This window comes from Pogoniulus pusillus, chromosome 5, assembly GCF_015220805.1.
Source record: "Pogoniulus pusillus isolate bPogPus1 chromosome 5, bPogPus1.pri, whole genome shotgun sequence".
Taxonomy (NCBI): domain Eukaryota; kingdom Metazoa; phylum Chordata; class Aves; order Piciformes; family Lybiidae; genus Pogoniulus; species Pogoniulus pusillus.
The window spans coordinates 34,339,572-34,355,077 of NC_087268.1; the positions used below are offsets into that span (position 1 = coordinate 34,339,572).

Here is a 15,506-nt window from a genome sequence, read left to right on the forward strand (position 1 = left end):
ACAAACAAAACACCCCCAAACAAACAAACAAAACCCCCAAACAAACAAAATGACCCACCCAAAACTGTGCAGAACCTCAATTTTGTGATGAGGAATCTACTGTTTGATGCTTCCTCCCTATATCTGACACTACAAACACTTCATTGATGAAGTATAGAACTTTTAAGATGAGCTGTATTTTTTAATCATAATAATTTGATAGTCAGTGATCCCTTCTATGTCAAACTTCCATGGTCAGCTTCTTCTTTGGTCTGCCTTATGGATGAGAAATTATTTCAAAGCCAAACCCCCATTACTTTACAGTTGTTGTTTGCAGTTTATCGTTGCTTAAACCAAATTTGCTTTCTGGTAATCATATGATGGTTACATCTCACAAGTATATCTGTTTCCTGTTTTGGCTTTGCTTATTCAAATGAAGAAAAGTTCTCAGAAGCTGGTGGTGGGTGGGGAGAGATTTGGCAGTTTTATTACCATCCATTTATTTATTTATTGAGTTTTTCTGACAAAGGCATAGGAAAGAAAAACAAGTGCATTAAGCATGATAACAGAAATGGTGGGCTTCAGAGCAGCCTAACTGCACCAAAAAAAGTGCCATCTCCATCCAAGGATATTTTGGCCCTTCTCCGTGGTATTGTAAGTTGAAGCTCATCCCCTTCTTCTAATTTTGCAATGCCTGGTAAAAGATTTGGAATATTTTAAAGTTAAAATAAAAAGTATATATATATATAAAACCCCACCAACATTATATTATTAAATTATATATAAAAAGACATCTAGACTCATAGAAAGACATTTAGAATCATAGAATCAGTCAGGATGGAAGAGACCTCCAAGATCATCCAGTCCAACCTAGCACCCAGCCCTGTTCAGTCAACTAGACCATGGCACTAAGTACCTCATCCAGTCTTCTCTTGAACACCTTATTTCACATAATCTTACAAATACAAGCCTGTCTTTTCTCTCCTGTGTAAAATATGAGTACATTTTTTCCCCTTTAGACACTATATTACAAATTGTAACCTTTCCAAAGCTGATGCTTCACATCCTCTGTGGAGCTGAAGCTACTTTCCACTCCTGCATGCAGGACATCACAGTTCACTTTAGCAAATGCTGCAATAATTTTTAACAGTGGTAGACAGAGATTCCTCATGCTATGGTGAAGTTGCAGTCAGTGTGTCATCATTGGGTATTGCTGCTTCTAGACCAGACAGTTTGCACACTTCTAGAGGAGGTCTCTTGAGCTCTACCAAACAAACGAAGTTACCAGACATCAGCTGATCTACTGCAACAGTAGGGCACAAAAGTCTGCTTCCTGCCAGGCACACATCAGCTGATGTGACAACCAAATGCACCCTGTCTTCAGGTGCAGTCACTGAGCCGAGAGCACACCTAACATCTGCAATAACACATGCTCAATAGCATGAGACAATGCAGCTGAGTTCTGGTTCACAAGGTGAAGAAAGAAAGGTGGGAATTTGGGAAGAAGGAACTGTGAAGTAGCAGGATATTTAAGAAATGGGGAGGAGTAACACAAGTTTGAAATAAAAGGATAGATTAAACCTTAGTTTTGTTTGGTGCCAGAATCTGTCATTAGAGAGGCAGGAAGTGGAAGAAAATGTTCAGACAGTGTCAATTGACAGTGGGAAGAGCTTGTTTATTTTTATTTGGGAAACAAACAACAAACCAGCTTATTTCACCATCCCATTTGTTTCATGTCATTCCTTGATAATAATCAATGCTGTAACTGAACGTAACTCCCTTTTCATGAGACACTGGAGAAAAACTGTAGTTTTTATTCATGCAGGTCTTGTTGGGAAATAGAGAAAACCCTTAAATCCATCACAAAGGAGGAAAGACAGGCAGGTAAGAGCTACCAAAACAGGATTTAATATGCCATGTCTTGAAGGTTGCTTCAGGAATAGCGAACATCGAGCCTGTCAGACCTGCATTAAATATTGTAATTGGTCTTTCTTGTGGTATTTCTAAGCTGCACAGTGATAAAGAGCTCCTTATAGGGATTAACTACTTTTCAACTAAGTTTTTTTTTCAGCTAACAATTTTCCTCTGCATTAGCCACTGTAAAAAGCAGAGAATGAAGCTGATAAGAAATGTCTTTGAAAAATCCCACTGTGTGGTCTGCAAAACTTGAGTAACTGAAATTAATGTATGATGGTTTAAAGCAAAACATAGCTCTTAAATGTTTTGTTGAATAACTAAATGTGGAATTCAATCCCTAAGTTAAACCGAGTTCCTCAATAAGGGCGGTATATAATCCTTTTGCCTGCTTCAGATACCTAACTGAAGGCACCAAAATATCTATTATATATTCTAATAGATATATAACGTATTATAATATACCTTATTGCTGTCTACAACTACCTGAAGGGTGGTTGTGGCCAGGGGGAGGTTGCTCTCTTCTCTCAGGTGGCCAGCGCCAGAACAAGAGGACACAGCCTTAGGCTGCGCCAGGGGAAATTTAGGCTGGAGGTGAGGAGAAAGTTCTTCACTGAGAGAGTCATTGGACACTGGAATGGGCTGCCCAGGGAGGTGGTGGAGTCGCCGTCCCTGGGGCAGTTCAAGGCAAGGTTGGACGTGGCACTTGGTGCCATGGTCTAGCCTTGAGCTCTGTGGTAGAGGGTTGGACTTGATGATCTGTGAGGTCTCTTCCAACCTTGGTGATACTGTGTTACATTATAATAGATAATATATTATTATCTATTATTAATAGATGATATCATTATTATTATAGATATTATTATAGATATTATTATCTACTATATAATCAGCAGAGAAAAGGGAATGGGTCAGATTATTCAGATTATTAAAGTTAAATGAATGCTCTCCAACTGCTGATACGTTATATAAAACCATAATTAAAAACAAAACTATCCTGTAATTAAATGATTAACCAGATCCATGAATACAGTCTATTTTCTTGATAGCTGCCATAATACTTAGCCACCCAATGCTACAGATTCTATTTGATGCAATTAATTTGTAAACAAAAGTAAAACTTAGATGATTACCAGCAGTATAGCAAGAATTATTCGGATAAGACTGTGGCATATTTTGGATGCAACGAAACAATGTCACCAAGCTGAGGTCGTCACCAAACACGTGGGCCTTCTTCCTCTGTATTAGATGTCCCATAGCAAATGTTGTATCTGTATATAAAACCTAAAGAATGAAGAGGTGTGGATTTCAAACATATTGTATGAAGACACTAAAAATCCTTTCATGAGTCACATGCTGAAATGAATTGAGCTTTCTCACCTGGCCGTATATGAAAAAATATCCTGTTTCTTTGATCACTATTTTATTTCCTTGTTCTTCCAGAGCTGTTCCACGTTTAAAGCTCAGAAGCCAAGGGACAATGCTTGAATCGTCTATAAGAAGCAATAAGTTTTGGTTAATCAGAAAGAAAAGTTACTTTCTTCATTTTCCTGTGGCAAAAAAATCAACAAAATTGACTTTTAGTCAATACTTCAGGTCTTACTGTAAAAGGGTTTGTGATGATTTGGGTGTTACTCGCCCCCCCACAGTTTGGAAATCACCCAGACTAGACTCAGACAGCTGTGGGAATTAAATGAAGCTTATTATTTACATCTTAGCAGAATATACAAGCAGATATTTACAGTACATACAGTTATAGACAGAAATATATCGGTAAGAAATATATAATTACCTTCTAAATATATATTTACCTTGTATATACAGAAATACACAAGGTAAAAGGTAATACAGAAATACAACACACCTCTCTTGCAAGAGATGTTCAGACACAGGGAACCGTTTTGGTTTTGTCTTGGGTTTGGTTTTGTGTTGTGGGTTTTGTTTGTTTGGAGCACTTTTGGGGGTTTGGTTTGTTTTATTTTGTGCTGTTTGGTGTTTCAGGGTTTTATTTTGTTTTTAATTTGGTGTCATAATCAGTTCCTGCTTTGAAGTTGGATAAAAATAGGATGAAAGAGTTAATATGTACAATAGTTAGCTATAAATCACAGAACATATTCTTACCGTTCTGTTGGATGTCACTTTTGCTGTCAGCGATCAGTTGCAAGCAGGCCTGCAGCACTGCAAAGTGAAAGCATTTTGAAACCAAGGAGACAGAAATCAGTAATAGAATAGAGTACACTTTTCTAACTAGTGACACAAGACATAAAAAACCCAAAACCTTCTTGCAGTCTTGTGATTTAAAAACATGATCTACTCATTTTAACACACATCTTAGTCAAACAAAATCATACCACTGCATACTGGATAACTTTCGTAGAGTCATAGAGTTAGAATCATAAAATCATAGAACCAACCAGGTTGGAAGAGACCTCCAAGATCATCCAGTCCAACCTAGCACCCAGCCCTAGCCACTCAACTAGACCATGGCACCAAGTGCCTCATCCAGTCTTTTCTTGAACACCTCCAGGGACGGTGACTCCACCACCCCCCTGGGCAGCCCATTCCAATGCCAATCACTCTCTCTGTCAAGAACTTCCTCCTAACATCCAGCCTGTACTTCCCCAGGAACAACTTGAGACTGTGTCCCCTTGTTCTGTTGCTGGTTGCCTGGGAGAAGAGGCCACCCCCCACCTGGCTACAATGTCCCTTCAGGTAGTTGCAGACAGCAATGAGGTCATCCTTGAGCCTCCTCTTCTCTAGGCTAAACAACCCCAGCTCCAGCTAAGTAGAATGCCTCAGATAGCAGCACAAGGAATGCTTGTTTTAATCTCTAGTCCTTATATAATAGAAAAATGTAGCAGTAAGTCAAATGAGGGAGGAATCATGAAATTAATTAGCTTTGTTCATTTTCTAAGCAAAAGGTTAAATCCCCTCCAGCTCTCCCAGCTATGACGGATATAAGGTTGTCTAATGATGGTTACCATAGTATTTAAAGAAATCAATTTGCAGTAATAGTTGCTGTAAAATATGACTCACATATACTGGTTGCATAGCACTTTCAAAATAAATTGTTGAAATCTATACAGATATACTTCCACCATGATTTTCAGATACCCACATTTTATCAATCTATACTGAGATGAGGAAGAAAGATACAGAGATGACTGCCAAACCAAAACAAAAAACCTGTTAAGCAGAACTGTTAGAGAACAGGATGAAAGAAAAAAAACCCAAAAGACAATTGTATTTGCTTAGAGCAGATTCTAATGAAAACATGTGGTTCCAGTGCTACTTCAAAGGCTGGAAAACAGTGTAGTAATATTTACTGCACTTGATGAAAACAAATGAATTCATTAAGTGTTGAGAGGAAAATGCAAATCTGCTGTGGATTGCTGAATCTCCATTTTGGATTTCTTTCCAGGTAAGAATGCTGTGAGTCAGATTTAGTCACTCTTGCTGTAATGAGTAGTGCCCTACGCCTGTGCCTACATCAGCTGGTTGTACCCATGTGTGCAACCAAGTGCCCAGCAGCATAAACCTCTCACTGCAGAGCAGATACTGAGAGGATCTGGGTGAAAAGCAACCTACTTTTCAAAGTGGCCTGCCTGAATAGTCCAGAAGAGGCTGCACTGGCAGCAGACAAAGTTTGCTGCACGCATCTGGGAACATTCCAATGCCACAATAATCACACAGCCTATGAGTCCTAATTAATTTGATGGAAATGTGCTCCTGCACAGGAATATGTTCTTGAGTTCTATCAATATTCATCATTAACATGTGAAAATCAACAGATTTTTCAAACCAAAAACTTAAAGGTGCCTGAATTCTGTGCCTTCTGATAAAGAATAGTAAAATCAAGTGAAAACAGAACTGAGAAAGTTATTATACTTTTACCATTTTTGTGTCACACTAAACCAGAATTTTCTGAAAAAGAAGCCTCCAAATAAAATCAAAGCACAATGTTCTGGAATTGCACATCAGGCAACTTTTGTCACGAGGTTCACTCTCATTTGCAGCAAAGGCCCTTCCTACTGAATGAAATTTGCCAATTCTCTAGTCTTTCAGTAAGATAAATTCTCATTTCTGCTTTTGGAAGTCCTCACTAGTGTGGCTACTGAATTTTCCACTAGCCAAGTAAGAGAGGACTTGTTATGATTCACACTGACCGGCTACTATCCTGCTGGGTACCAGCTAGTAGTATTTCAGCAACTCCTGTTACATCTGCGCTGTCAACTTGATAAGCATTCTTGAAACAATCCTGATTCACAGTCTGTCTGTCTGGATTTATATTTCACTTTTTCACAGCACTGAAGTACCAGTCTGGCTTGTTGAGAACTGCTATTCACTAAAATCAGCAAATTCAGTACACTCTAAGGTCTTTCCCACCTTTTTAAAACACAACCAATTTTGCTTCATTCTGCAGATAGCAAATCTCCTTCTATACTCCAAAAAAAGAAAAGTGACACTTAAAAGTGTATGCAGAAATAAGGCTCCACATAATATAGTAAGATGCTTTTTGCCTCTTTTTTTTCTTGACAAATCATACCTAAAACAGTGTTTGAGACATCGAACTACAACATGCGTCAAAAAAGTGTTCAGAAGCCAAGATTGATGCTTAAGTGTTTCTAGTACATACAAGCACTTCACTTTGACCTCAGTGATACATAAAAGCGCTTCACTTCGACCTCAGTGGTGCATACAAGCACTTCACTTCGACCTCAGTGGTGCATACAAGCACTTCACTTCGACCTCAGTGGTGCATACAAGCACTTCACTTCGACCTCAGTGGTGCATACAAGCGCTTCACTTCGACCTCAGTGGTGCATACAAGCGCTTCACTTCGACCTCAGTGGTGCATACAAGCGCTTCACTTCGACCTCAGTGGTGCATACAAGCGCTTCACTTCGACCTCAGTGGTGCATACAAGCACTTCACTTCGACCTCAGTGGTACATACAAGCACTTCACTTGGACCTCAGTGGAGCTACCTACATGCTTGTGTAAAACTATATAATCGAAACAAATTCAGAGTAAACCACACTAATATTAAAGACAATACCTGGATATACAGGATGTGTTTTCTGAGTAAATTAATGGGTATTTTCAGTTAAAAAGTTAGTAAGAAATGTTAGCAATTCTGCTCCAAGAAAAATCCTAATCTTACCTAAAGATGATAACAAGAATAAAAGCATTACAATACATGGGGTGAATAGTTACTGTCAGTACTGAGCATATAAGCAACCAAAAAGTCTACCTGAGCGTCCTTCAGCCCAGCGTACATCAAACCTGAGCATCAGTTTTTAATCTAGAGAATATTGAGTAATTAATAATTCAAGCAGAATAGAAGATTTTCAAAACACTTCTTAAAAATACGAGAAAATATCTAGTCTGAGTGTCAACATGAGGTCTAGCTGTATAAAACAGAGGGTATCTAGAAAACAAAGTGTGCCACAACTTTTTATGACTTTATATAATAAGATTTGTTTTGATGAACTTTGTTTTTTTTTCTTTATTAATGATTTTAACAGCTCTGTGAGGTGAGGTTAGGGAGAAGAACATTTCAGAGCCTGTGGCTGTCTCCTTCCATGAATAGAGCAGCCAATTCTGAAGAATTTGGTGACTCCAGATGGCATTAGAAATCACAGCGTGCACAGGAAATGTGTAGTTCTCCACTGTGTTAGCAATTCAACCACAATTTTACCAAAAAAAAACCAAAAAAGCCTTATTTTGCAGCAGCCTTCTGCCTATCCAAGTGATTAAAAATCTGATATTGATAAAATAAAATTTGCTATCCTGTGTAAGTTTTGTTTTTATTTGATTTGCTTCATCATTTTAATATTTTGCAGTTTGCTTTCCTAATGCATTTTAAAAATTGAGTTTATCTATGAACCCATGCATACAAATTAAAGTTTTGACATTTGCAGCCTGAGACATCTACCTCAGTTTTTTGCTGAAGTAAAAACAAGCAAAACCCCTGAGCTTTAAAACCCAGACTTGCTTATTAGGTTCCTTTTTTGGTCTAGATTTGTTCTCTGTAGACTTCCCAAAACACACATAAACACTGGATAATTCAGTTTAGAAATTATATGCATGTTCTTCAACAGTTTCCAGTTCTTCCTTAAATTTCTTAATTTCTCATCACAACAGATATTTTACTTCTTACTTGTGCATTTTTACAGTCTGGGTAATTTTAGGCTACTTAATGATGTCCTTATATGGCATTGACCGTGGATTAAATCAGCCTATGTGCTAAAATGGTTTGGCCACAGTCACAGATATGACTCAGATCTCATAGACACCTTTGAAGTGTTGTTAACATTATATTGACCTTAACAGACACTGACATGTTACAGTCAGACTAACACAGAAACAATTTACTAAGAATTAAGACTACTTTATGTAGGCTTCTATTACACAGTATAAAGCAGAAGATTGTTTTGAAAAATTAAAGCCTTTGTCTATTTTTGATTGCAGTGTTCTGCATAATAGAGAGCACTGATTCATTCAGTGAAATTCTTCAAGTAAAATTGCAGGCATTGTAGCAAGTAATTTTCTTTCACTTAGAAAGGCTTGCTTCCTTTTGAGTCAGACATTTGTCAGCAGAAGCAAAAAAGGATAACATATCTTTTCAAGAAGTAGGCTTTGTTTGGTTTTGGTTTTGTTTTTCTTATTAAGAGAACTCTTCTACTTCCCTTCTCCAAACAATAAAATAAGAAGTCATCTTCCGAATACTTGCTAAGGGAATTTTATGTGTGGCATTTGTTTAGATTAGTAACAAAAACGTAGGTTTCTCAATTAAAATATCACTAAAGTCAAGTTCCACTTGTAGAATTTCTTGTTATCCATCACAGAGATCTAAAACAATAACCTGCATTCAAAATGCTTTTAACCAGTAAAACAAACACATCAATTGGCCAGTAAAGCACCAAGAGCAGTGGCAAAATTCTCACAACTTATGCCCCGTGCTTGTGTGGCAATAAAAAATTATTTCCCACAGACATAACTGATATTGGAGTAGAACCCAGTAGCAGCTAGCAAAACAAGAATAATTGCCAAGACATGCAGCAGGTTAGTCTGCCTCACTTTGTGGAGTGGCTTAGAATTTCTCCTCAGTTGCATCTATATATGCAATCAGAATGGTTGAGATAGAGTAACCTCAATATACCAGAGTAAATATAGTCCAAGGGTGCTCCAGGCTGTTCACAGCAGAATGTCACTTGAATTTCAGTTTACAGAAGACTGATGCTCACTGGCCTAGTTGGCCATAGGAATTGTAATTGCACAATACTTAGAAAAGGGCACAGAGAGAGTGTGTAAATGAAATGGCATTCATATATTGAACTGACTTAGGTAACAAACCCCATATTTTGCTCCTGAACTCAAGCACACATCCACCTTAGAGAGAAACACACAGGCAAGGTAATCGAGAATTGTGAACAGGGTAAAATTCAGGAGAGGTTTTTGTTGTGTGGCTGTTTTCCTTTATATCATAGAATCACAGAATCAACCAGGTTGGAAGAGACCTCCAAGATCATCCAGTACAACCTAGCACCCAGCCCTAGCCAGTCAACTAGACCATGGCACTAAGTGCCTCATCCAGGCTTTACTTGAACACCTCCTGGGATGGTGATTCCACCACCTTCCTGGGAAGAAGTTCTTCACCATGAAGGTGGTGAGACACTGGCACTGGTTGCCCAGGGAGGTGGTGGAAGCCTCATCCCTGCATGTCTTTAAGGCCAGGCTGGATGCGGCTCTGAGCAACCTGATCTCGTGGAAGGTGTCTGTGCCCATGGCAGTAGGGGTTGGAACTAGATGATCCTTGAGGTCCCTTCCAATTCTGACTATTCTGTGATTGTGTCTGTTGCAGTATCTGCTTCTATGGTATGAGAGTTATAGACTACAGGCCAATGTTGGGTACATTTTTGTGGTGTTAGTCTCAACATTAATATTAAAGTGTAATTTTGGACTGCCTTCATTGCATGTTGCCTGAAACAGTTCACAGATGTAGTCTTCTAGGCATGCTGAAATATTTGTGTGTTTGTTTGAGGCAATGAAGGGGAAATATTGGCATTTGGTTCAATTGAAGGAAACTACTACTACTCTGAGAAAATGCATCTGAAGATATATGACATTTGACAGAAGTGGTTAGATGATCTATCTGCCTGCATAGTAATAATATGTATCTTTCAAAACTCACCCATTAACTCCCACTCATTGCATCAAGAACTCTGCTCCTGACTGCTAACTCTATGCCTTTACTTGGAACTGATGCTTGAAAACAAAACTCTTCAACCTGCTTGAGAGAGAAATTTTCTCAAGACACAAAATGTAGAGCTACTGGTGACTAATAGTTTTATCCACAAACACAGAGAAATTAACACCTCACAAAAATACGAAGGAACAACACTGTGTTAGATCCATTTTCATTCAGTTGTCTCTTTAATCAGAATTCTAATATTCTATTTTAACATTCTATTCTAATCAGAATTCTAATATTCTATTCTATTCTCAGGATTCTTTTATGCACACAACATCAAGGTAATAGGAAAAAAAAACTAAAATAGGAGTTCCACATGCTCAAGAAGAGCTGTATGGGGCCTAGAAAGAATCATGGGGTATCAATTCAATTTAATAATTAAAGTATGAATCATGGGGTATCAATTCAATTTAATAATTAAAGTATGAATCATGGGGTATCAATTCAATTTAATAATTAAAGTCTGAATCGTGGGGTATCAATTCAATTTAATAATTAAAGTCTGAATCGTGGGGTATCAATTCAATTTAATAATTAAAGTATAAATCGTGGGGTATCAATTCAATTTAATAATTAAAGTATAAATCATGGGGTATCAATTCAATTTAATAATTAAAGTCTAAATCGTGGGGTACCAATTCAATTTAATAATTAAAGTATGAATCGTGGGGTATCAATTCAATTTAATAATTAAAGTATAAATCATGGGGTATCAATTCAATTTAATAATTAAAGTATAAATCATGGGGCATCAATTCAATTTAATAATTAAAGTATAAAAATACAACAGAATCAGGACACAATTTTATTTATAAATAAAACAATGGTTCTTTGATTTACTTTTTCTCTCTGATGAAGCACTAAAGAAGTAATTGTACATCAGTGGTATTTTCAAGTATTCACTTTCTAAGGAATTGGTCTGTGATAAATTATTGATCAACAATTAATTATGAGAGCAGACTCTGAGATGTTGAAGCAAACAGAAATAGGACAGGAACAATGCACCTCACTCAACCTACTGATTTATCTGCCATTGCACCAGAACGAGTTCAGTGCATCTGCAGGATGATTGAAAGACTGTCAAGATTCTAGTACAGAGAAGTGAACAGAAGAAGATTAAAATGCAGGGGTAGTAATTCTGTATACATGACCAGCTAACAGACAGGATTCAGCACCATGAACAACACCGTGATCTCTTAACTCACTCCACTGAAACAAAATTTATCATTGGCCAGTTTAGTTTCACGGTCACTGGTGAAATGTGGTATGACAAAATGGAACAGCATACTGAATCCTGACAAACCTTATTTGTTCAAACTAGAGCTGGCAGAAAGATAATCCTAGGAGATGACCTTTTATGCAGGATATGTAATGCAAATGCAAGATTTGTAATTTACTTTATTTCTTTTTTTAAAATTATTTTTAATGTACAAAAATATGATGATTGTGTTAGCAGTTTTGTAGTAGGGGCAGCCTATGTCACTTTTCCCTTTAAAGTGAGTGTTTATACTCTGTTTTCTGTCATCCATCCTAAAGAAGTTTAAAGCCAGCTGGGTTTTAAAAATAAAACAAAGCAAACTCCAAACTCACAGAAATAAGTACCTTAATTAGAATTTTATGGGGCTAAAGGTAAATAATTATAATCAGAGGTTACCTGATGAGAAGAATTTAAGTCTATCAGAAGAACAGCTGAGGAGCCTAAGACCCTCCTCTCCCTCCACACACTCTCAAACAGCAATAAGGATAAAGATGAAAACTACCCTGAAGTGACCTGGGTAACTTGCAGAATACTGCTGTTACAAGATTCATTCTAAAAAGGACATGTCTTCTTATTTTTTATGACACTTGTGCTTTAGATCACTAGCTTTTATTCAGGAGATGGTAGGGTGGGGAGAGCAGGGAAGCTCTGTAGTTCCTGTGCAGGAAACAGGCTGCGAGAAATACAATCTAAGCAATCTTGCCCTCAGCCCTGTTTGTGAAATCACTCTTATCCAAGGCTCTGAATCAAAGTAATGAACTAGAATAAAGTCCATTTAGACTTACAGATCCTGGGTGATGTCCTGAATTAATATTCTCCTTCAAGAGTATTGGACACAGTTAGAATGATTATACTCCAGAACAGAGATTTCATTTTGCTTGCTGAATATTAAGTGAATACATTTCACATGAAATACTCACTCAGAAGCACATTTTAAGCAACATTTGATTTAGTTTTTACCCACAAATTTCAGTCTCCTCTATTAATAACTTAAGACATCAGCTTTCTTCAGTTAAAAATGCTAGAAGTATTTGTAAGTGGACCAAATCAAGGCAGGACTGGACGTGGCACTTGGTGCCATGGTCTAGCCTTGAGCTCTGTGGTAAAGGGTTGGACTTGATGATCTGTGAGGTCTCTTCCAACCCTGATAATACTGTGATACTGTGAATGCATTTAGCAACTCATGAGCATTTATATTTACTCACTGCAAGTGTGGTATGTATGCGAGCTGTCACTATAAAATTCTGTATTTTGTCCTATCAGGCATCATTGTGCTTGGAAAGGAAAAAAAAAAAAAAAAAGATGGAGAAAAGATAAAAAGAGAAAACAAACAAAAAAAACCCAGGTATTTTATTCCCAAAGGGAACAAATATATGCCATTAATATTCCAATATTATAACACACATCAGAGGTCTTCAATGTTCTCTGCAGCATCTTTTAAATAGGCCATAACAGAAAAAAATTACACTGGATAGCCATGCCTGTACTAATTTTATAATTAACAGATTGTTTTAAGGTAGAAATCATACTTCTGAAGTCCTCACAGCCTGTCTGTTTTGACAGGTACAAACCAAGCTTTGTCTTTGAAATCTCCTACCTCCCTAAAGCTAAAGAGCTTTCTTTCTATTTCTCTCTTTTAAGATTAATGTGTTTTCCCAGAAAAAAAATGACTAAACATTGTTAAGTTACCATTGATCAGAGAGAGAAAAGTTAGGGATTACCCTCAGTTGAGACTGACAGACTTAGAACAGAGCAATTTACTATCTGAATGATTTAAAGTTGCCATACTCCCATTCTATTGTATCATCAAGATATATCTCCATTACAGAAACAGGTTTGAGATGTAATGCTTCAAATTCAACCTGCAGACAGCACATCTGACGCCTTATACAGTGTGGTAACCTCATGAGAATATGACTACAGCTAACACCATTCATTTGGTAATAACTATGGAAACCATAACAGGCTCTGGAAGTGTAAATCAGCTGACAAGAGAAGACACAAATCAAGCACCGCAACTTTCCTCAGGATGATATCCAACTGTGGCATCCCAACCCACTCCAGTGGGTGCTGTTTACCTGTTTGTTCTGTGTGGATAACAGACCTTCTGCCCCTGTTTCTGCTGCTACTCCAGATTTCCTTTTGGAAGCTTTCAGCAGGGCCAGGACCAGGAAGCCTGTTCTCCTAACAGGGAGAAGTAAGGGTCAGTGGAATGAGCCTCATTTACTTATCCCCTGCAAGCCACAAACCAACCCTCCCAGCTTACCTGCCTGGAGCCAGCTGCAGACACTTGGAAGAAGGCAGAAACAGGAGTACCAGCTTTATTTTCAGCCGGGGATGTGGGCGGCAGGTCTAACGGAGACCTTGCCTGGACCCTGTAGATCAGCTCGCTGCGCAGAGCTTCTAGTTCTGTTTTCAGAGTGATAACATGATAAAGAGACGCTGCTGCAAGACAAGAGGACAGGAGCATTGCAAGCCACAGGAATGTGACAGAAAAAAGTCCCGTAGTGCCTGAAGCAGCACCAGGAGGGGCAGAGGTGGAATCCTTCTGTTGGATGACGTGCATACAGTCCACGGATTTCATCGCTGTTCTTGCCTCACTAAAGCCAGAGGGAGAATTCAGCTGTCCCTTTCCGAGGTGCAATCCATCTTACCGGTTGCTCTCTGAAACTAAGGGCATCCAGAATAAGCGCAAAAAACGCCCAGATCATTTCCTGTCATATGAAGCTGTTGATAGAACCATTAAACTTAATGTACAGAGTGAACATCTAAGATGCCGTTTCCAATTAGCTTTTTTCTTTGTGTGCTGCATTTTGGCAATGAATACTTTCTCATGACCTGCTTGCTCGAGCTACCTTCCTCCTTTCACTTTCAACTATTTATTTATGTGACAACTTGCTATTACTGTTTCCCATTATCTTTATGTTTAGGCACAGCTGCCGCCCCTGCTAATTTAGAACCTTATCTAGAAGAGCAGAAAGCATGTAAAGTTCCCTGGCAGCATATCATGCACAGCTATTCAAAAGACATACACGTATGACAGTGCATGTAGGTATATAGATGTACTACTGTGCATGGATAGTATATCATATATATGAATATATACATCTATTCATATCTAAAGTGCCTACATGCCTACAGAGGGGACTATCTATTCAAACAAAAATGTTTGTGGTTTCCTAAACATAATAGTGGAAGATGTTCTCAGGTGGGCTGCCCAGGGAGGTGGTGGAGTCACCATCCCAGGAGGTGTTCAAGAAAAGCCTGGATGAGGCACTTAGTGCCATGGTCTAGTTGACTGGATAGGGCTGGGTGCTAGGTTGGACTGGAGGTCTCTTCCAACCTGGTTGATTCTATGATGATATTACTGGTCTCTCAGCTGTATGAAGCTGCAGGTTCTCCGGTTTAGCTCACCATATTAACTCAGAAAGGGCTTACTTTTATTATATTTACCTGATAAATATACTTTCTGTACAGAATTCAAGGACCTGGATTAATGCAAAAAGGGGCACAAAGAAGTGAGGAGAGGAAACTTAGGACAGAGAGCAGGGAATTATAAGTGGTGAAGACAAAGAATGGGAAAGAATAAGGGAAGAGGAATAAGAATGGGGTGGGCAGGAAAGGGCAGGGGGGTATAGAAGGAAAATAACATCTAGAGAACTGAAAAACAAGCAAACAAACAGAACCAAATACAACCCATTTAAACAAAAAAAAAAAAAAAAAAAACAGCCAACCAACCAAAAAAAATCAACCAAAACAACCTAAACTTGAACTTTAAACTTGTATGCTTAAGTTTTCCAGGTGAATTCTGAGTGTTTAGCTTAAGACCATCTCTTTAAGATTGTACTAGTACTTTCACCTTAAAACCCTGCATTAGTAATTCCTTTCCTCTCTGCAACAGCAAGGCTACCTAAATATCCCAAACATATTCTTAGGTTTTTCTCACATATATTCTTTTCGCACACAGAAATAGTTTTAGTCCTTCATTTAAAGTTTCAGTGGACTGGTACCGAAAAAAACAAAACCAAAACAAAGCAACCAATCAAAACCAACTAACCAACCAACCAAAAAAAACCCCAAACAAACAAAAAAGCATCAC

The 15,506-nt window shown here is 38.1% G+C and overlaps 1 protein-coding gene across 1 annotated transcript; it reads right to left on the reverse strand.

The window, feature by feature from the left end:
• Positions 1–217: 217 nt before the first annotated feature.
• Positions 218–13,991, reverse strand: TNFSF13B (TNF superfamily member 13b). Its single transcript, XM_064144035.1, has 6 exons — positions 13,674–13,991; positions 13,486–13,591; positions 4,015–4,071; positions 3,274–3,386; positions 3,027–3,177; positions 218–673 (listed from the first exon to the last, which is right to left on the reverse strand). The coding sequence occupies exons 1-6, from the start codon at positions 13,989–13,991 to the stop codon at positions 561–563; spliced, it is 858 nt and encodes a 285-aa protein (XP_064000105.1). The 3' UTR covers positions 218–560.
• Between the last annotated feature and the right edge of the window lie 1,515 nt (positions 13,992–15,506).

What these genes read in the sequence shown, in the direction of transcription:
- TNFSF13B (XM_064144035.1), bottom strand. Translation starts at nt 13,991, where the DNA reads ATGAAATCCGTGGACTGTATGCACGTCATCCAACAGAAGGATTCCACC. An exon ending in TATCCACACAGAACAAACAG is followed by an intron (nt 4,072 to 13,485) that starts GTAAACAGCACC and finishes TTCACTTTGCAG; the next exon opens with TGCTGCAGGCCTGCTTGCAA. An exon ending in ATTTTTTCATATACGGCCAG is followed by an intron (nt 3,178 to 3,273) that starts GTGAGAAAGCTC and finishes TTCATTCTTTAG; the next exon opens with GTTTTATATACAGATACAAC.